The sequence below is a fragment of the Pangasianodon hypophthalmus genome, chromosome 30 (assembly GCF_027358585.1).
Source record: "Pangasianodon hypophthalmus isolate fPanHyp1 chromosome 30, fPanHyp1.pri, whole genome shotgun sequence".
Taxonomy (NCBI): Eukaryota; Metazoa; Chordata; class Actinopteri; order Siluriformes; family Pangasiidae; genus Pangasianodon; species Pangasianodon hypophthalmus.
The window spans coordinates 1,254,552-1,276,975 of record NC_069739.1 but is presented as its reverse complement, the minus strand read 5'-3'; the positions used below and the strand labels follow the sequence as shown (position 1 = coordinate 1,276,975).

General features: G+C 42.0%; 2 protein-coding genes across 2 annotated transcripts; both read left to right on the top strand.

Moving 5' to 3' along the window:
- Positions 1–5,932: 5,932 nt before the first annotated feature.
- LOC113533650 (trace amine-associated receptor 13c-like) lies at positions 5,933–6,922 on the top strand. Its single transcript, XM_026925930.1, has one exon. The coding sequence runs from the start codon at positions 5,933–5,935 to the stop codon at positions 6,920–6,922; it is 990 nt and encodes a 329-aa protein (XP_026781731.1).
- A 7,803-nt stretch (positions 6,923–14,725) lies between these two features.
- On the top strand, positions 14,726–15,715 carry LOC117596532 (trace amine-associated receptor 13c-like). The gene has a single exon (XM_034301865.2). The coding sequence runs from the start codon at positions 14,726–14,728 to the stop codon at positions 15,713–15,715; it is 990 nt and encodes a 329-aa protein (XP_034157756.2).
- The last annotated feature ends 6,709 nt before the right edge of the window (positions 15,716–22,424 follow it).

The window sequence follows — 22,424 nt, the reverse complement described above, 5'->3', positions numbered from 1 at the left end:
ATGTGGGTTTCATGGTCGATGTATCAGCCCTCAGATAGGATGCTGCCCAGGTATTTAAAGAATAGAACTATTGTTAGTGGTTGATATTCTATGGTGCTATGGTGATATTCTATAATGCCATGTTGGCATTCCTCCATTGTTGAGGTATATTCCCCTGGTCCAAGATCTGCAGGGTGTATTGGTGGATCATCCTGGTACACAAGTAGCCACCTTGTTTGAGGAGCTCTGCTGGGATACCATCACTGCTGGGGTACTTGTTATTTTTTCAGGGAGTTGATGACTGCTAACACCTCTTGAAAGGTTGGTGGGTGGTCAAGGTTCCTGATGGAGACCACTGACTTGGAGCAGGAAGAGCCATGTTCTTTGAGTGATAATGCCCTTTCCGAAGGTGCCCTCCTCAACAGCATGGACACTCATAGGTCATGGAATTGGCTGTGTCGGGATGTTCAGGCAGGTGACCGAGTCCTGGTCGATAAAGTTCCCCACAGATCCAGAGTCGATTAATGCTGTGAAGACAGAAACCACACTTGAGTGTTGTATTGAAACCTGGAGCGTTAGGGATGGGCTGAACTCATCATGTTGAAGCAGGGACTGCAACTTGTGCTAAAGGAAGTGTCTGACCTGGCTGGGGTCTTGGCACATAGTGGGCATAGCCTGATGAGGTGTTCTTTGCAGCTGCAGTAGAAGCAGCGGTCCTCACTACATCACTTCTCCCTTTCTCCCTTGCTGAGCTTGGTACGCCCGAGTTGCATGGGTTCAGGCAAGAGGTTTACATGCAGAGAGCTCCCTGTCTCCTGGAAGGGGCAACACCTGTGGAGCAGAAGGTCCAGATGGATGGTGAGGTCAATCGGGGGTCAAGGGTGAGCAGCTAATCACGCCACTCCATCTCTATGAGCACTTCTGATTTGAAACCACAGAGAAGTGCAGCTTTAGGAGCTGCATCATTCCATCTGCGATGGTGAGGAATTTGAGTGCATACTCTGCTACATGGTGTGAGCCTTGTGAAATGTTTAGCAGCTGCTCTCCAGCCTCCTGAAACTCGGGGGAGTGATCAAACACACAACAAAATAGTTCCATGAATTGCTCTTAGGACGATGTGGGCTCGCCCCCTAACTCCCACATCACAGCGCTTTGCCGGTAAGCAGTTTCATAAAGCGCGTAATTTTATTGGTTATTATAGACATACCCTCATGGCTAGTGAAATACAGAGAACACTGAAGAAGGAATCCTTTACATAGCGATACGTCACCAGAAAACTTGTCCGGCATTGGCATTGGTGTACTGGGTACCGGAGCCGGGGCAGGAGCACGGGGAATGGCGATGGATGCAAGAGCTTGCAAGAGCATGTTGACTTTAGCATCCAGGTCAGCTAAACGCTGCCGCTGCTCTCCCATCAGCTGTCTATGTGCTGTGATAGCCTGTCTCCAATCCGGCTATCCTGCTGGTTCCATAATGTGAGGCGAAGTATTCTGTTACAATAACCAGAGATGAGATGGATTCCAATGCAGTAGAACGTATATTTATTGAAGCAGTCAAACAGATAAATCCAAATGGAAAGGCAATAGCAAAGACGAAACTCGAAGAACCAAGAAACTAGCAAAGTCAAAACCGGGATAACAACCACAGGAGAATACGGCCTGGTAAATGTCAGAGGCGGATGCACAAACTGTGCGTTTACTTCACAAATTCCTGTGACTGAAAGTCTTTCTTTAAAGTATGTGTGTGTGTGTGTGTGTGTGTGTGTGTGTGTGTGTGTGATTAGGAACAGGTGAGTGTGTTCAATAGTCTGGTGATTGCTAAATGCTGCTGCTGCTCTCCCATCAGCTGTCTATGTGCTGTGATAGCCTGTCTCCAGTCCGGCTCTCCTGCTGGTTCCATAATGTGAGGCGAAGTATTCTGTTACAATAACCAGAAATGAGATGGATTCAAATGCAGTAGAGCATATATTTATTGAAGCAGGCAAAGAGATAAATCCAAATCCAAATTCACTATCAATGTCAATAAACAGGCGTGGGTCAGGCGAGGCACTATCAGCATAAACAGGGCAAAGACAAAACTCGAAGAACCAAGAAGCTAGCAAAGTCAAAACCGGGATAACAACCACAGGAAAATACGGGTTGGTAAATGTCAGAGGCGGATGCACAAACTGAGCGTTTACTTCACAATTTCTTGTGAATGAAAGTCTCTCATTAAACTGTGTGTGTGATTGGGAACAGGTGAGTGTGTTCAATAGTCTGGTGATTGCGAACATGTCAATGGTGGTGGATTCTGAGTAGTGTAGTCTGAGGTGGCCAGGTCTCTAGGCCAGAGTGTATTCTGGGGAACTGAATTCACAGACAGAGCTGACCTGACAGATATACTAGAGTACAATATGTGTTATATTAATGGTTTGATTTGTTACAGAAGTTTCAATTATATTATATATTATTCAATTTTATATTATATTGCTGTTTGAACACCAATATACATCTGATGATTATACGTTTTCATTTCATTTTCTTACATATAACATTTATTACATATAACAGTTATTTAAAAAAACAGGTGGACAAATACCATTTACGGCTTCTGTTTCAACCAAATATGACATCATATGTCTAAAACTGTCAATCAAACTTGGGGGTGTGGTCAAATTATAAGCTTTAAAAATATCAGAGCTGGCTTGCGCTTTCATATATTGGATTATGAATTTGTACTGTTACTGGTTTTCAGAAGCAACACCCAGTGTACTGTGTTATTTTTAAGGATGTTGAAGACATTTTAAAATGCTGTATTCATGAACCTGACGGAGTTTAATCAGTCTGATCGCTGTGAGCATTTCTCCTGTCCAGAGAGATCTGTATCTCCTGCAGTTAACATCTTACTGTATGTATGTGCAGCTGCTGTGGTTCTTCTAACAGTGTGTGGAAATCTGCTAGTCATCATCTCTGTTTGTCACTTCAAGCAGCTACACACACCGACCAACATGCTTGTGCTCTCTCTGGCTGTGTCGGATTTCCTCATCGGCGCCTTTGTGATGCTTCCAGTATTAATCTGGACAATTGAGTCATGCTGGATTTTTGGGAGAGGTTTCTGCATTAGTTTTTGGTTAAGTGGTGCTTTCATCATGGTCTTATCCCTCTATAATGTCGCTCTGATCTCTGTGGATCGGTATTTGGCTCTCTCAAACCCATTTCTCTACACAAACAAAATCTCTAAGAGGACTATGTGCATTGCAGTTTATTCTACTTGGTGTGTGGGTCTGGCATATAGCGTTACATTCTATTATCTCAATATAAGCACCATGAATTTTTTACTATGTCCTGGAGAGTGTTTTCTCTTTCTGAATGAGGTTTGGTCTGTAATTGACCTTATATATTCATTTATATTTCCATTTTCTGTCATTATCATATTTTATTCTCTGGTATTTGTGATTGCTAAGAAACATGCCACTGCTATCAGAGAGCTTAATAATCACACACGGCCTAAAACACAGAAAATCACCTCACTCTCGATGAAATCTGAGAGAAAAGCAGCTAAAGTCCTTGGCATTTTAGTGGCTGTGTTTCTGGTGTGTTTCCTTCCATATTTTATATACATTTTATTAGGTGATGTTATTGGACTACAGACAGAAATTATTCATAAACTCATGATTGTGGGTTGTCTTAATTCCACCATTAATCCATTTATTTATGCTCTGTTTTACCCGTGGTTTAGGAGGTGCATAAAATTAATCATAACTCTGCGAATATTTCAAACAGAGTCCTCAGTAATAAATGTATTTTCATGAAAAGCCTTTTTTTCACTCCTTCTGATGATGTGCCCAAATATTGCTATTATATTATATATAACTAAAGCTTCTGTAACAAATCAAATTTGCACCATTAATATAATATATATTATAATGTATTACATTAAATAATAGCAATATTTGGTTTGTTATTATTCATATGGATAGTGGTAATTTGATTTGATTTGTTACAGATGCTAAAAAATAAGAATGAAATCATTAACAAAACACAGATACACATTATGAGAAGGAATGTCAGTAATAGTACAAATGAATGTATATCGCTAAATTCATACAGGTTTATAAAAAACAAGACACATTTGTGCTTTTATTGTGATTTTTTTTTAAGAGTTGATGTTAAAACTGTAATGTAGACCACTATTATAAATTGCATTTTGTCAGTTTTTTTTCTCTCTTAACATGTAATCTCTGCTGTAGACACCTTATGACATAATGAAGCAAAGGTAAAATCTTTTAAAAATATTTATTTTTCAATGCTAATGAATATTCAGTGCTAATTTTTTTTAAACACTGTGTGCTGAGATGTTGCGGAGAGGCACTGTTTCCGGGTATCGCATTGTGTAGTCCACAGCTTCTCTCTGAGAGGACAAACAAGCACACATAGACTGGCCATCATCATACACAAGTGAAAATCATTTACATGTTACCTTTCAGTTTAACCTCCTACCTCCCCATCCGCAGCTGATGCTCGACCATGCCTCACACACTGATTAAAACCCTGACCTTGAACCTTGTCAGCTGTCTAACTATAGACCAGTATCAAATGTGACACACAGCTTTATAAAACTGAGGAATGCATAAAGGTCTTTAGCCAATGGATGTCGAATAACTTCCTCCTACTAAATACAGACAATACAGAAGTACTTACACTTGGACCACATGCAGATGGAAGTAAGCCTGATTATGTCATAACTCTGGATGGCCTTTCAGTACCATACTGTATAATTACTGTATAAAATTAAGAATATTATGAATGTAATATTTATTACAGAAGCTTAAAATAACAATTAAGTAATAAAATAATACAGATACACATTAGAATAGGAATGTCAAGAATAGTACACATTAATATTTCCTTGCCACTGTCACCTCTGGCTTGCTCATTAGGGATAAATTCATAAATTTAAAATTTATATCGTGAATTTACATATATCTGTAAAGCTGCTTTGTGACAATGTCCATTGTTAAAAGCACTACACAAATAAAAATGAATTGAATTGAATTTGTGCTTTTATTGTAATTTTATTTACATTTGTTGTTAAAATTGTAATGTGGACTGCAATTCTAAATTAGAGTTTTGTAAGTTAAAATGTTATTATTTTATTTTGTTAACATTTTATCACAATAACCTTGCAACATCAGTATTGACTAATGTAAATCCAGTCATTTATTATACAGCTGATTTATCTTCTGGATAAATTGTTGATTACTTCTATAGTAAACATTTGCATGGGGAAATTATTCACCAGACAGTGTATTAGAGCAACCCAAGAAAATAGTAACAAACACATGATTTTATATTGTATTATCTTCTTATGAGAAAGCGCATTGCTTTTCTTGAAAGCTTTCATTCCATTTTAGTAAATGTGCCGCACCCAAATTGAGCACAGGTTTGCGTTAACAGTGTCAAAGGGACACAGTGTCAACTCCAAAACAGTGAAACTCTGAGATGAGTCACTGACTTCAGGGCTTTGTCACTGGGAGTTTAATATGGGTGCCCTTGGTGAACAGATCTCAGGTCAGACAAAGACCGATCCTAAAGACAGTGGCTGGAGTGACGTGCACAGATTAAAAAAGTGAACAGACACAATAAAACCAGCATGCAAAATCTATTTTATATACCTCCACTGCAAAACAGATTTATATTTGTTTTACATATATTTTAGGTATGGTGGAGTTGACCAATAAGTTTGACAGATGTTAGACAGGTATTAGGAATAACAAACATTGAATTTGACATCATATGTATCATGCTGTCATTCAAACTCAGGGGGCGTGATCAGTTTCTAAACTATAAAAGCACCAGAGCTGCTTAACCCACAATAAATTCAACTGTAACCTTTTACTTTTAATGTTTTACTGTTAATGCAATATATGAGGTATTTCTTTAAACTCTTTAGACAATAGTGAAATGCTGTATTCATGAACCTAACGGAGTTTAACCAGTCTGATCGCTGTGAACATTTCTCCTGTCCAGAGAGATCTGTATCTCCTGCAGTTTATATCTTACTGTACTTGTGTTCAGCTGCTGTGGTTCTTCTAACAGTGTGTGGAAATCTGCTCATCATCATCTCTGTTTTTCACTTCAAGCAGCTTCACACACCAACCAACATGCTCGTGCTCTCTCTGGCGGTGTCAGATTTCCTTGTCGGTGCTTTAGTGATGCCGTCAATGTTAATCTGGACAATCGAGTCATGCTGGATTTTTGGGAGAGGTTTCTGCACCAGTTTTTTATTGATTGGTGGTTTCCTCACAAGCTTATCCATCTATAATATTGCTCTGATCTCTGTGGATCGGTATTTGGCTCTCTCAAACCCCTTTCTCTACACACACACAATCTCAAAGTGGACTATGTGCATTGTGGTTTTTTCTAACTGGTGTGTGTGCCTGGTGTATAACATAGCATTCTGTTATCTCAACGGAACTTTAATGAGTTATGTAATGTGTCCTGGAGAGTGTTTTTATTTTCTGAAAGATATTTCATCTGTAATTGATCTTGTAGTAACTTTTCTATTTCCACTCTCTGTCATAATCATATTGTATGCTCGAGTTTTTGTGATTGCTAAGAAACATGCCACTGCTATCAGAGAGCTTAATAATCACACACAGCCTAAAACACAGAAAATCACCTCACACTCAATGAAATCTGAGAGAAAAGCAGCTAAAGTACTTGGCATTTTAGTCTCTGTGTTTCTGATGTGTTTACTTCCATATTTTATATACAGTTTGTTAGGTGATATTATTGAACTACAGACAGAAACTTTTCAGAAAGTCTTGCTTGTGTTTTGTCTTAATTCCACCATTAATCCGGTTATTTATGCTCTGTTTTACCCGTGGTTCAGGAGGTGCATTATATTAATTTTAACTCTGCGAATATTCCAAACAGACTCTGCATTAATAAATGTTCTTTAATGAATGGACTTTTTTCGCTCATGTAATGATGTAACCAAATAATTCTTTTACATTATATATAATTTAACCTTCTGCAACAAATTATAATAGATATAGTATTGTACTATATTATTTAAATGCCATATTTGTTTGTTATTGTATATAAATGCAATACAAAAGAATATATGTATTATATTGATAGTGGAGATTAGATTTTTTTACAGAAGCTCAATTTAACAATTTAAATACTAAAAAAACGTTTTTTAAAAGCCAGTTGCGATGGATTTTTTGTGATTTATTTAAACATGTATTAATTGTAACTTGGACCACTATTCTATAATACATTTTTGTAGCGTAAAACAGAGTGAGACACCAGATAAAGGGGTACAACGATAAGTGTTGAAGCTTGCTCACTTGCTTAGTAGATGTATTTAATGAAGGACATTCTCCAAGGATTCAAATTGTGATGGCCAGAGTGCATTCAGAATCACAGACCAATTCAATGATGGGACAAAATACTTTGAAGCTAGCTTAAATTATGTGTGCCTCAAAAATCAAAATATGATATAGTGCTGACTGTGAGAATTTCTTGCAAACCCCATGTTGCATGCAGAATTGACAGCTACAGGTTAATAGTGGAAAAAACTTCATCCTTATCCAACAAAAAGGGACAGAGCACTGGAAGAAAAAAGTTTGTCTCTGCTCACACTGTTTATTGAATGCACACCATTTGCTATCATACAACACTCTGAATAATGTTGATTCCATTCTTTATTTATATCTTTCACCTTGATTTTTGCGTAGCAAATTAAGTTAGCTAGTCTTGCCGAAGTCCCAGCCAGCCACTCCACCATTAACAAACCTGAGTGAACACGTGAGAGTGGGAGACGACAGCATCCTAACATCCCAGTTTACCAAAACACTCTATAAACTCTCCAGATCTTCACCTTTGTCTTAGAAAAAAGCTATTCACAAAAGGCTTGACTAAATAAATATGATTTTAAACACTTAAACAGTCTTAAACACTGAGACTGTGTCTAAGCTTTGAATTAGAAGGCTGTTCCATAACTGTGAGGCTTTGTAAGACAAAGCTCTACCCCCTGCTGTAGCCTTCAATATTCATGGTACCATCAAAGTGCCTGCACCTTTTGACCAAAGCAGGCATGGTGGATCCCGTGAGACCATTCAGTTCTTTATAGTTCAGGATTTTACTGGGAGCTAATGCAGTGTGGATAAAATTGGGGTGATGTAGTCATGTCTTCTGGTTCTAGTAAGGACTCTGGCTTCTGCATTCTGGATTAACTGGAGCTTGTTTATGCTCCTACTGGAACATCCAGACAGCAAGGCATTACCATAATCCAACCTAGAGGTAACAAAATGAGCTAGTTTTAGTGCATCATGTCGTGACAATATATTTCTTATTTTAGCAATATTTCTGAGATGAAAGAAGGCTATTCTAGTAATATTATCTACATGAGCCACAAGTGAGAGACTGGAGTCAATAATCACTTTTTACTGCTGCAAACTCTTTTACTGCTGCATATGGTATAACTGAAAGGCTCTTCAGAGTTACTATGTAATCATAAAGCTTACTTCTAGCTGCCTGTGGTCCTAGTAGAAGTACTTCTGCCTTGTCAAAATAAAGTTATAGGATGTTATATATACACTATATTACCAAAAGTATTCGGTCACCCATCCAAATGATCAGAATCAGGTGTCCTAATCACTTGGCCTGGCCACAGGTGTATAAAATCAAGCACTTAGGCATGCAGACTGTTTTTACAAACATTTGTGAAAGAATGGGCCGCTCTCAGGAGCTCAGTGAATTCCAGCGTGGAACTGTCATAGGATGCCACCTGTGCAACAAATCCAGTCGTGAAATTTCCTCGCTCCTAAATATTCCACAGTCAACTGTCAGCTTTATCATAACAAAATGGAAGAGTTTGGGAACAACAGCAACTCAGCCACGAAGTGGTAGGCCACGTAAACTGACGGAGAGGGGTCAGCGGATGCTGAAGCGCATAGTGCAAAGAGGTCGTCGACTTTCTTCACAGTCAATTGCTACAGAGCTCCAAACTTCATGTGACCTTCAGATTAGCCCAAGTACAGTACGCAGAGAGCTTCATGGAATGGGTTTCCATGGCCGAGCAGCTGCATCCAAGCCACACATCACCAAGTGCAATGCAAAGCGTCGGATGCAGTGGTGTAAAGCACGCCGCCACTGGACTCTAGAGCAGTGGAGACGCGTTCTCTGGAGTGATGAATCATGCTTATCCATCTGGCAATCTGATGGACGAGTCTGGGTTTGGAGGTTGCCAGAAGAACGGTACATTTCGGACTGCATTGTGCCGAGTGTGAAATTTGGTGGAGGAGGAATTATGGTGTGGGGTTGTTTTTCAGGAGTTGGGCTTGGCCCCTTAGTTCCAGTGAAAGGAACTTTGATTGCTTCAGGATACCAAAACATTTTGGACAATTCCATGCTCCCAACCTTGTGGGAACAGTTTGGAGCGGGCCCCTTCCTCTTCCAACATGACTGTGCACCAGTGCACAAAGCAAGGTCCATAAAGACATGGATGACAGAGTCTGGTGTGGATGAACTTGACTGGCCTGCACAGAGTCCTGACCTGAACCCGATAGAACACCTTTGGGATGAATTAGAGCGGAGACTGAGAGCCAGGCCTTCTCGACCAACATCAGTGAGTGACCTCACCAATGCGCTTTTGGAAGAATGGTCAAAAATTCCTATAAATACACTCCTCAACCTTGTGGACAGCCTTCCCAGAAGAGTTGAAGCTGTAATAGCTGCAAAAGGTGGACCGACATCATATTGAACCCTATGGGTTAGGAATGGGATGGCACTTAAGTTCATATATGAGTCAAGGCAGGTGACCGAATACTTTTGGTAATATAGTGTATATATTATAATATAAAGTTATAGGACATTATATATAAGTTATAATATCCTTTACACATTCCTCAACCTTATTAAGCTGGTATCTCTCATATGGGACAGCACAACACCTAGGTCTGTTTCAGAGGCATCGGTACGCACTGTGAAGTTGAAGGGAGGGGAGGGTGGGGAGGTTGAAGTTGGGGCTTCATAAGATGGGAGAGCTGGTTATGGCTGCTTTCAGGGCTTTGAACGCCTGCACCACTTCATCCATTCAGTGCACTTTTGTCCCTTCTTTGTGAGGTCTGAAAGCGGGGAGAGAAGAGAAGTTGGTGTTACCTGGTGTTTGGAAAAAGCATGTACCTGGTGTTTGGAGGTGGGCTGGGGATACTCCTTCATGGCTTGGATTTTCTTTTCTTGGGGTTTTAGCAGCCCTCGCCCAATGCAGAATCCCAGGTACTGTGCCTCAGTCAGCCCCAAGTGGCACTTACAGGGAGTTGGCTGTCAGGCCTGCCTGCTGGAGCCCCTTCAGTACCTCCCTCAGGTGAAAGAGGTAGTGTATCCAGATGGCTGAATGAATGACCACATCATCCACGTATGCTAGCACAAAGGCTCTGTGAGGCTTTAGGATGATGTCCACTGAGCCGTTGAGAGGACCCGATATTGCCAGTGCCCACTGGAGGTGGAGAATGCCATTTTGGGTCTGGCTTTGGGCCTCAGGGCTACCTGCCAATAGCTTTTTGTGAGGTTCAATGTAGACATGAATCAGGCCCTCCCCAGGTGCTCCACTAGGTCATCTATCTGGGAGAGGGGGTAGCTATCACACTCTGAGACTCGGTGGAGCCTCCGGAAGTTGTTGCAGATCCTTAGGCTGCCATCCGGCTTTGGAACTACTACAATGGGGCTTGACCAGGGGCTAGTGGATTCCTCGATGATCTCATCTCCTAACATTTTGGCTACTTCTTCCTCAACAGCTTGATGATGAGCCTCAGAGATGTGATAGGGCCACTGCCAGATGATCATTCCTAGGGGAGTCTTAATGTTGTGCTGGACCAATTAAAGTGGGTCCAAACTAATCTGTCAGTTTGGTGAGGTCTTGTTGCTGGGCAGGGGTCAGCTCTTCTCCCTTGTTGAACAGGGTATGCCCTGGTGGGCTTTCAGTTCAGAGATAGTTCAGAGATAACAGGAACCAGCTCAGTTAATTTTTTTAGTAGATTAATGTGGTATACTTGGGTATTTTTGCACTTACTGGGCTGTTGCAGGTGGTAGTTCACAGGGCCTACCCTTTCTATCACTGTATATGGGCCTTGCCATCAGGCCATGAACTTACAGTTCACAATGGGGACCAGTAGGAGCACTCGGTCACTGGGAAGGAAATTGTGAGGCTGTGCCGGGTGATTGTAGACTCTCTGCTGGGCCATCCTAGCTGGCGGGAATGGGACAGGGGCATTATTGTGTTGATTTTTGAGCAGGACACCACGAGGAGGTCAAGCATCTGGCCCCAGTGCTCCTTGTGGAAGTAGAAGAGGCCACCTTTAATGAGGCACTGTGACACAAAACAATAAAAATGTTGCTGGTAGTGCTTTTTTAAAAGTGGCCACTAATCTTACTGATTTTGAGGGAAATCAGTATATTTGAGCAATACTGATTTTTCCCTGTTCACATTTTATCATTTTAACAAATTTGTTATGACGAATATAATTGTTCAGAATCCACAGCCTAGAAAAGACATAAAAATAAGCATTTCCACCATTTTGAGGAGAGTAGGAGAAGGCATTATAATATTACTAGCTTTGCAGTCTGGAACTGTTTGCCAGCAGCGGCAATTGCGAAGAGTCATCTGCATGGCAGTTTTAGGTAATTCTGCAGTAATGCTAAGTAATTCAATTGAATTCAATTCAATTTTATTTGTATAGCGCTTTTAACAATGGACATTGTCACAAAGCAGCTTTACAGAAATAAATGGATTCACAAAAATATATTGCAAATATTTGAATTTATCACTGTGAATTTATCCCTAATGAGCAAGCCAGTGGCGATGGTGGCAAGGAAAAACTCCCCGAGATGATATGAGGAAGAAACCTTGAGAGGAACCAGGCTCAAAATGGAACCCATCCTCATCTGGGTGCAACGGATAGTGCGATTATAAATAAATCCCTTCTATTGTGTACTATATGGACAAATAGTGCAATTGTGCAACCAATAAATTCATCACAGTTTTTGCAAGAAGTCCGGCTGATTAAAATCTATCCACTGTCCACTGATGGAGTCCTGAGTACGAAGCTGCTCGTGGCAACTGCAGCCCCAAAGCCACTACAGCAATCACAGTCCCAAGCCATTACAGTACAGCTCCCCATATGTGATCCCCAAGCCATCTCCACAGCCCCCAGGTGGCACCATCCCCAGCAATCCAAACAGTTCTTCAGGCCGTCCATATGGGGCCACCCAACTCAACTCAACCGATGAGAACTCCAACCAGAAGTAGGGCATCAGGATGGGTCAGGCAGCAAGGAGGAGCAGAAGGGGTCAGGATCACTGGCATCACTGGCATCTCAGAAGTAGCATGTGTAGCTCGACAGAGAGTGAGGGAGAGAGAGAGATGGAGAGAAAGGAAAAGATTGTTAGGTGAGCTTTTGTCCTCTAATGGTTAAGCACGATGTACTTTGCATGCAGAGTCCAAGCAGGGACTCCGGCAAGACTAGCTATGACAGCATAACTAAAAGTGAGAGCCAGAAGCTAACACAGACATGAGGGCACCCTGGGACATAAGGCAGCCAGCCACTCCACCATCAACAAACCTGAGTGAACGTGTGAGAGTGGGGGGGCAACAGCATCCAAACATCCCAGTTCACCACAACACTCTATGCCTGTGAAACCCTCCAGACCTGCCCCTGTACCTAAGAAAACTATTCACAAAAGGCTTGACTAAACAAATATGTTTTCAGCCTCGACTTAAACACTGAGACTGTGTCTGAGCCCCGAACACTAAGTGGAAGGCTGTTCCATAACTGTGGGGCTTTGTAAGAGAAAGCTCTACCCCCAGCTGTAGTCCGCATTATTCGAGGTACCAACAAATAGCCTGCAACTTTTGATCTGAGTAGGCGTGAAGGATCATAAAAGACCAAAAGTTCGCTCAGGTACTGTGGCACGAGACCATTTAGTGCTTTATAGGTCAATAGTAGTATTTTATAATCAATACGAAATTTGATTGGGAGCCAATGCAGTGTGGATAAGATAGGGGTGATGTGGTCATATCTTCTGGTTCTAGTAAGGACTCTCGCTGCTGCATTCTGGACTAACTGGAGCTTGTGAAGTAAACAGTGAATACGTGTGTAATGTACATATGCCCGTCATTTTCACTATTCTCTCTGCCCAAAGTGTTTGAACATGTCTGAGCACTGACTGGCACAGGAGAGAAAAACAAAAAAAATTTCACTTCAACCTTTCATGCATTTTTTCTTTTTTTTTAACCGTTTGGGGTGAAATCCCTAATAAATATAATTAACTGATGTTATCTATATATTTATCTAATATTACCTAAGTTAAACAAACAGTGGGGTCTAAAAGTCTGAGCCCACATTGAAAATGTGGGATATTTTTAAAAACTGTAAACAGGAAATTGTAGAATTTTGAAAATTCTAAAATAAAAAAAGGAAATAAGCAACATCTGGACTATTCATTATTCAGTTCTAGATTTTCCATGAGTCCATTGAAGCACTTGTTCAGCATAGCATGCCAATGGATTTGATCTAATATGGATCATCAGATTTTACACAAACTTGTTGAGTCTGTTTTAGCTTGAGTGCACACTGTCATTAAAGCAAATAGAGTCATGCCAAATACTAAGAATTTCTGAAATTCATGTAAATATTTCTAAGAATCTGCTTTTCACTCAATTTATTGCTGATGATAATATCACTTGTAATGAAAATGTTTGTGTTAAATTTAAGAAAAAAAAAAAACACCGAACTGAAGCATTTTCACTAGTGGTCTGAAACATTTGGACCCCACTGTACATTGATAGATTTATTTCATATTATTGAACATTCAAAACATTCTTCTTTTATCTTGACAGAAAGCGAGGGTGCCACATGAATTCAGTCAAGAGCATGTAACATCAGGGAAGGGGTCAGGGCTTCCAGGCAGTGTCAGATCAGAGAGCTCAAAACACCTGCAGAAGTCATAGGATATGAGACAGGACTTTTTAGTTTTTTCTAAAAAACAGTCAGAAAATACCACTGAGCTTTTAGATTTTGAACAAGACACCCTAACTTGCATACTGTCCATGTAAGAGCAAGCACCTAAAAGTAGGAATTAGCAAGACAGAATAAAAACACTACATGCAATACACAAGCAGTGTTAGAATTCCTTTATTATTACGGGTGGTGAGATAATATCCCCTCAGTGGTTCCTATTTATAATAATCTTACTGTGTCATATAGTGTGTCTAAATATCACACCATACTTTGCCATAGGTAGAGAATTTGATTATATTTCATATGGTATTATGGCAGTTTGGGGTGTAAACATGAAGAGACGCTCACTAAGGCATCAGAATTTATTCTGAAAATAAATATGTTTTTGTCACCCTTTTTACACAATTATTCTTTATCTGTAGGGCAGGTTTTCTCAGTATAAACACTTTTTGTTCATATTTATTTGAGTCTTTTGTCAAACACAAATTCGAGTAATAGCAGGTTTTATTCTCTGGCCAGTAAGTACTAGGCCTTTTGTTCCAACACATCATGACATCATATGCATCATGCTGTCACTTAAGCTCAGTTGGGTGTGAGTAATTTATAAACTATAAAAGCACCAGAACTGTTTGAGCCATAAGTCATTTTATTATGACTTTTAACAGTTACCGTTTTTACAAGGGTGGCGTCCAATATCCAAACTTTAAACTCTGTATACATTAGAGAAATGCTGTATTCATGAACCTGACAGAGTTTAACCAGTCTGATCGCTGTGAGGATTTCTCCTGTCCAGAGAGATCTGTATCTCCTGCAGTTTATATCTTACTGTACATGTTTTCAGCTGCTGTGGTTCTTCTAATAGTGTGTGGAAATATGCTGGTCATCATCTCTGTTCTTCTCTTCAAGCAGCTTCACACACCGACCAACATGCTTGTGCTCTCTCTGGCTCTGTCAGATTTCCTTGTTGGTGCTTTAGCGATGCCTTTGATGTTAATCTGGACAATTGAGTCATGCTGGATTTTTGGGAAAGCTTTCTGCACCTTCTTTTTATTGACGAATGGTTTCCTTATGACTGTATCCATCTATAATATCACTCTCATCGCTGTGGATCGGTATTTCGCTCTCTCAAACCCCTTTCTCTACATAAACACAATGTCTAGAAGGACTATGTGCACTGTGGTATATTCTAACTGGTGTGTGTGTCTGGCATTTGTGATAGCATTCTGTTATTTCAGTGGAACCTTCATGAGCTTTGTAATATGTCCTGGACAATGTTTCCTTGTTCTGAATGAGGTTGGTTCTGTAATTGATCTTGTAGTATCATTAATATTTCCATGTTCTGTGATAATCATATTGTATACTCGAGTTTTTGTGATTGCTAAGAAACATGCCACTGCTATCAGGGAGCTTAATAATCACACACAGCCTAAAACACAGAAACTCACTTCACACTCGATGAAATCTGAGAGAAAAGCAGCTAAAGTCCTTGGAATTTTAGTGTCTGTGTTTTTGGTGTGTTTACTTCCATATTTCATTTACAGTTTATTAGGAAATGTTATTGAACTACAGGCAGAAACTATTCATAAAGTCACTGTCATGATGTTTGTTAACTCCGCCATTAATCCATTTATTTATGCTCTGTTTTACCCGTGGTTTAGGAGATGCTTTAAATTAATCATAACTCTGCGAATATTCCAAACAGACTCTGCATTAATAAATGTTCTTTGATGAATAACCTAATATTGCTATCATATTATATTATGTAATGGCATTATTTAGTTTATTACTATTTATAATGCAATGCAATAGGTGTATATATATATATATATATATATATATATATATATATATATATATATATATATATATATATATTATAATCTTTATTTCTCTCTCAATATTTCTGCTGTAAACACTTATATGATACAATAATGAAGGAATCATACTATACATAATACATAAATCTGCTCTCAGGCTATATGGAGGACTCTGCTGAAGGGCACATGCATCTACTGTGCATGGCTTCAGTTGCAAGATCAACAATTTCAGTTGAACTCACTCAGACAACAGGTCTGCATGCTTAGAGAGAGATTCTGATCAGTGGAGTCATTAGGGTACTTCAGCCCCGAATGAATTTTACCCTGTAAAATGCCGTAGGTTTATGGTGAGCCATGGTGAAGGGAAGGGGGAATAAAAAAGTGCTGAGCAAATCAAAATTCACATTGTTGTAGACTGGCAGAGAGTTACACTCTCCAAGCGTCTGCTGTGAAACATCCGAGTCACAATGCCATTTTAAGGAAACGAGCAGCTAACACTTATCTCTTTTTGTCAAGAAGAGATGCAAAGAAATGGGCCTATTCAACACTTTTTAAAACTACCACAAAGCACAAAGCAGTTAGGCTGATGTTACATGATACAGAGAGCTAATGTATTAATCTTGGCGATTGTTAAACAGCACTGCACAGTAGCTAGTCGAACTAACTGCAGAACTCAAACTTTCAGACCAGGTGATAAGGTATAAAAACCAAAACAATATGCACAATACAACTGTAAAAACACACCTCTACACCTCATGTAGTTATACTACAATACAAAAAAAAGAAAAATTAAAAACAGTAAATATTTCATCCTTGATGTAATACTGGAATATTCATTGCTCCTGTCCTTTCATGCATAAATTATTTATACACATATATAGATTCTTTTATATTTTCTCTTTCTGGATTGTCCATGAGGAAAAAAAGGGCTAAAACAGTATGTCTGAAATAATAATAATTTTTTTTAAAAATTAATCTTCCATTGTCCAAATTTTTTTAACATTCATGTTGAAGACTAAAATGTTTTAGAAAATATTATTTCTGAAGATCCAAAATTTACACAGTTTAGGACTGCTGAATGATGCAAGGATTTTTTTTTTATTAATTTTTGCCAAAAAACAACACATTTAAAAACCAAACAAACAAAAATAGTTTTAATATTTATTTAACTCCAAGTAACTTTAAAAACTATCAAGAATGGTAGGATTATGGTCTTTTTTCCTGCACCAGTCATGGCTCTCATACCATTCCACAATGGACTGACATTATTTTGAGTAAACTGCCTTTCAATTTTGTCTTTTGCCTTTCTGATCTCAGCTCTTAACTCCTTTTTTGCTATAATATTTTTTTCCAACAGAACCATAGAAAAAGGTTGTGAGTGTCTTTCTCAGCATTATTGACATGTTATTTCTGAGCCATAGTTTGTTATTTGGGTACAATTCAGTAGTCTTGGTGGGCATTAAACAATCTGACTTGAGACCACATCTGTGAGTTCATCAATTTCTTTGGCAGTGTCTGTAAAGATGCTCCAGTCCATGCAATCAAAGGATCCCTGCAGTTGTAGGATGGCCTCCGTAGACCAAGCTTTTAACTCACTCGTTACAGTGATACCCCTAGTAGAGATAGAGCATCTTTATGCATCTTTAATAGACTGTGGCATATAGTGCTGGAATGGGGTGGAGCACAGGCACACTGAGCCTTAGAGATGGGTTGTGTTTATTAAGAGAAAAGGGGGAAAAGTTTCGGGATGTAGCTTTTCTGAGCAGGAGGGCCTCAGGCTAGTGGGGTGCATAATCCACAATCACTAAGATATATTTGTGTCCCGAGGTTGCTTTTTGGCAGCAGCACCAAAGATCCATTCCTATCCTCTCAAAGGGGACGCCAAGGGGGCGCCAGGAGGTGCCCATGACATACTGTGTGTTAGTGTAGTAGACCCCAATGGATGTGGAAGTATGAGGTGGACAGAGCCCTTTGTTCTCCTTCCATCTCCAGCACCTGTCCCCAACAATAATTTAGCATTGCTTTATTTGTCTCCCAAAACTTCCCTCTGGTGTGGCTTGCTGACAATGATGGGGGTAGCTGGACAGTGGGAAACAAAGGTCAGTTTCTTCCATTCAGCAGAGGTACAGGTAGATCAGACATTAAACCAACAAGGAGAGGCCACTCACTTGATCGTTTCCCCACTCTGAACTTGGCTGCAGGCACCTCTGTATCATCTCCATGCATGCAGGATACTGACAGCGTCCCACACATCCGGAAGGGGCTGAGGGAGAACTGAGAATCCGGCCAATGTTACCATGCTCTCCATGTCTAGGAGGTCTTTGACGGGAATGCGATCCTACCACAGGTTTACAGTGGGGGCACTGGGTGTTTTTTTTTTATCATGGATGACACAACCAGCAAGCCAGGTTTTGTGGGCAGGGAGGAGTCTGTTAGGTCAGGTTTTGTGGGCATTAGATCATCACAGGGTTAGACATATCCAGGTCACCCTCTTTGAAATCTTGGCTCTTCTCTAGGGCTGGACCCTGAAGTTTGGGGCAGTCACATTGGTGGCTGGGGATGAATTCCTTCCTCTCTCCTTGCTCTTCAGTGATGGCTCATAAACCTTGTGCCAGTTCCTGGGATAACGTCTGCTTTTGGAGGCTAGTCTCCAAATGTTGCAGTAAGGTATCCTTTTGTTGGGTGGGGCAATCACTTCTCTCAGTATTCATGCTTTGTGCTCATGCTCACCTTCCCCACCAGTGTGGCATCTAGTGCCAGAGCAGGTTGGAGCACAAGCATGCTGAGCCTTAGAAATGTTCAAAAAAACCCCAAGGATTGTGTTTATTAAGGGAAAAGGTAAAGAGAGGATGGGGAAGAGGGGAAAAAATAAAAAAGGCAAAGTCCAGGTAAGAAGGTGTGGTTGGAGTAGGCCTTGGCTGAGAGAGATTGAGAGAGTGAGAGAGCCCACATCTGCTGTTATGCTGAAGACACACAGCTTAATAAACCTGAGAACTTTAGACTTTGGATGTTGAGTAACTTGCTGCTACTTCAATTCCAACAGAACTGAAAGCATTTAAAAGGAAGCTTTCTGATTATGTAGCAACTCAGTTATATCATTTACAGCAGTGAAAGTCCTTGGTGTAAGTATTGACTCCAGTCTCTCATTTGGAGACTGAGGTAGTTAATACTACATGAGGTTCATATCACCCCTATCTTATCCACACTGCGCTGGCTCCCATGTAAAATATTGCACTGATTATAAAATACTATTAATGACCAAAAAAAACACTCAGGTTTGTAGACAAGGGAGTCAACAAAAATGATGAGTATTGCTTTTATAAAAAAGAGGTGGCCAAATAATATTTAAGGCTCTTTTTCAACAAGCTATGACACCATATCTATCAAACTGTCAATCAATCTTGGGGGCGTGATCAATTTCTAAGCTATAAAAATATCAGAGCAGGCTTGAGCTCACATTTTTTATTATGAATTTGTAATGTTACTGTTTTAAAAAGGCAACATTCAATATTTGTTATCTTTAAATATTTTGTAGACTTTTTTAATGTATCCATGAACCTATCTGATCACTGTGTGCATTTCTCCTGTCCAGAGAGATCTGTATCTCCTGCAGTTTATATCTTACTGTACGTATGTTCAGCTGCTGTGGTTCTTCTAACAGTGTGTGGAAATCTGTTTGTGATCATCTCTGTTTTTCATTTCAAGCAGCTTCACACACCAACCAACATGCTTGTGCTCTCTCTGGCGGTATCGAATTTCCTGATTGGCACTTTAGTGATGCCGCCGGTGTTAATCTGGACGATTGAGTCATGCTGGATTTTTGGAAGAGGTTTCTGCATCAGTTTTTTGTTGATTGGTGGTTTCCTCATGAACGTATCCATCTATAATATTGCTCTGATCTCTGTGGATCAGTATTTGGCTCCCTCGAACCCATTTGTCTACACAAACAAAATCTCAAGGAGGACTATGTCCAGTGAGGTTTATTCCAACTGGTGCGTGAGTCTGTTAGTTTGATGAGGTCTTGTTGATTGGCAGTAGGTAGCTCTTCTCCTTTGTTGAACAGAGTATGCCCTGGTGGGCTTTCAGGACTTGTGGCTAGTTCAGAGATAACAGGAACCAGCTCAATTCATTTTTTTAGTAGATTAATGTGGTATACTTGGGTGTTTTTGCACTTACTGGGCTGTTGCAGGTGGTAGTTCACAGGGCCTACCCTTTCTGTCACTGTATATGGGCCTTGCCATCAGGCCAAGAACTTACAGTTCACACTGGGGACCAGTAGGTGCACTTGGTCGGGTGTATTATCGTGTTGATTTTTGAGCAGGACACCACGAGGAAGTCGAGCATCTGGCCCCAGTGCTCCTTGTGAAAGTAGAAGAGGCCTCTTTTAATGAGGAATAGGAGGCTGGCAAGGCTTGGCCCCCGTGCGTCTGCTCCCTGTCTATTTCCAGCACCTGGCTCCAGCAGTGTTTTAGTCAGTGCGCTTCGCTCCCGGAAGGATCTCTCTGAGGAGGGAGCCTTCACTCGCGTGCCTCACGGTGCCGGCCCTGCTTCTGCTGAGGCAGAGCGGCGGTTGTGCTCGTGGGGCTCGCAGATGGATCTGGCGGAGGGAATGGAGACGAACGAGTCCCTTTCTCCTTCCTCACCCTCCAGATCCACTGTCTGCTCTGTCCGCTCAGGCTCCGCCTGTCTTCCTCCGAGAAGGTTGACATGGAGGGCACCGACTCTGATTTGCTGCACAGTAAACCGCCACCTCCATGTCAGAGCCTGCCTTTTTTCCCCGACCTCCACACCGAGGTGTCGAGGTCATGGAGGAGGCCTTTTTCGGCCAGTTTATTCAGTCCCGCCTCCTCTTACTTTGCTACCGTGGCAGGGCTGGACCATACTGGCTACAGGGCGATGCCCAGGGTTGAATAGACGTTAGCTAGCTATTTGTCCCCTGGTGCGGCTTCGTCCCTGAAGGCTCCGGCGCTGCCCACCAAGCCACTGCGGACCACCTCAGCGCTGGTGGGCAAGGCGTACACGGCAGCGGGTCAGGCTGGTGCGTGTCTGCACACTATGGCGGTGTTACAGGCGTAACAGGCCGACCTGCTCAAGGAGCTGGATGAGCATGGGGAGATGCCGTCTGAGCTCGTGACAGAGCTCAGGCTGGCCGTGGACGCCCCGTTGGCGTCCTCTGGTCTGTTCGGCGGCGCTGTTAGCTCCGTCATCGACAGTTACCAGCAGGCTCGTACGCAGGCGGCGGTGTTCCAGCGGTTTCTCCCTCACCGCTCTCTGGCTTGTCGGGCTGCTGGGCGGGGGCAGCCCCCTCCCTGTACTGCCTCCTCTCACAGGGAGGCACAGAAACAGAGCTCTGGGCTCTGTCCCTCTGACACGAAGACAGATCTGAGGACCATTCTTTTGGCGAGGAGGGCTGCGGCGGGCCCCTCTGGGGCGGGACAGTGTACACCTCATTATACGGTGCCCGTCTCGCCTCAGTGCCCTCGGGAGGTCGGTCTGCCAACCCTGCCACCTATGGTGCTTCAGGGCGCAGCGGTCTCCGGCGAGCGTTTCTCCCAGTTCTTGCCCGGGAACTTAGCGGGTCTGGGAGGCTCGCGGCCTCTTTGGAGGCCTTCGGAGCAGCTAGTTCAGTCATCCCCTGTCAGTTCGCCGCTCCAGGGCACCAAGCTAGCCGCTCTCGCCGTACCCGAGGTCGGTCTCGAGAGGCTGATCCCCTTAGTGAGCTATTTGGCAGCGTGGAAACTTCTGCCGAATGTGTCTCAATGGGTCCTGCGTACTGTAGAGAGAGGCTACCGAATTCAGTTTGGCTCTCCTCCGTCTCGCTTTTCCGGGGTTCTTCCCACTCTGGTGTGTCCCAAGCAGGCTCTGGTAATGGAACAGGAAGTACACACTCTCCAGAAGAAGGAGGCCATCAAGGTGGTCCCTCCTCGCGACAGAGAGTCCGGGCTCTACAGCCGGTACTTCATTGTTCCCAAGAAGGGTGGAGGGCTGCGTCCCATTTTGGACTTGCGGCAGTTGAACCTCTGAGTCGCACGGCTGAAGTTCAGGATGCTCACGGTAAAACAGGTCGTGTCTCAGATCAGCTCTGAGGACTGGTTTGTCACGATCGACCTAAGAGATGCTTACTTCCATATCTCCATCCTTCCTCAACACAGGAAGTTCCTGAGGTTCGCTTTTGGGGGCGAAGCTTACCAATATCGCGTTCTTCCGTTCGGCCTAGCACTCTCACCCCGCACCTTCACGAAGTGTGTGGATGCTGCTCTGGCTCCTATGCGGCTCCGGGGCATCCGCATACTGAATTATATCGACGACTGGTTGACTCGATCGGAGCGGATGGCGGTTCGGCATCGAGATGTCGTTCACGCCTATAAGAAAGAGCTGGGGGTTAAGACTAAACGCCGAGAAAAGTGTGCTTTCTCCAGTACAGAGAATCACTTATCTGGGCGCGGTGTGGGATTCGACCACGATGCAGGCACGCCTGTCTCCTGCTCGGATCGAGTCGATCCTCACAGCAGTTGCGAGAGTGAGTGAAGGCCGGTCACTCACTATGAAGCAGTTTCAGAGACTGCTGGGTCTGATGGCAGCTGCGTCCAAAGTAATACCTTTTGGCCTGCTGTACATGA

Coding starts and splice junctions, on each gene's coding strand:
- LOC113533650 (XM_026925930.1), top strand. CDS start 5,933: ATGAACCTAACGGAGTTTAACCAGTCTGATCGCTGTGAACATTTCTCC.
- LOC117596532 (XM_034301865.2), top strand. CDS start 14,726: ATGAACCTGACAGAGTTTAACCAGTCTGATCGCTGTGAGGATTTCTCC.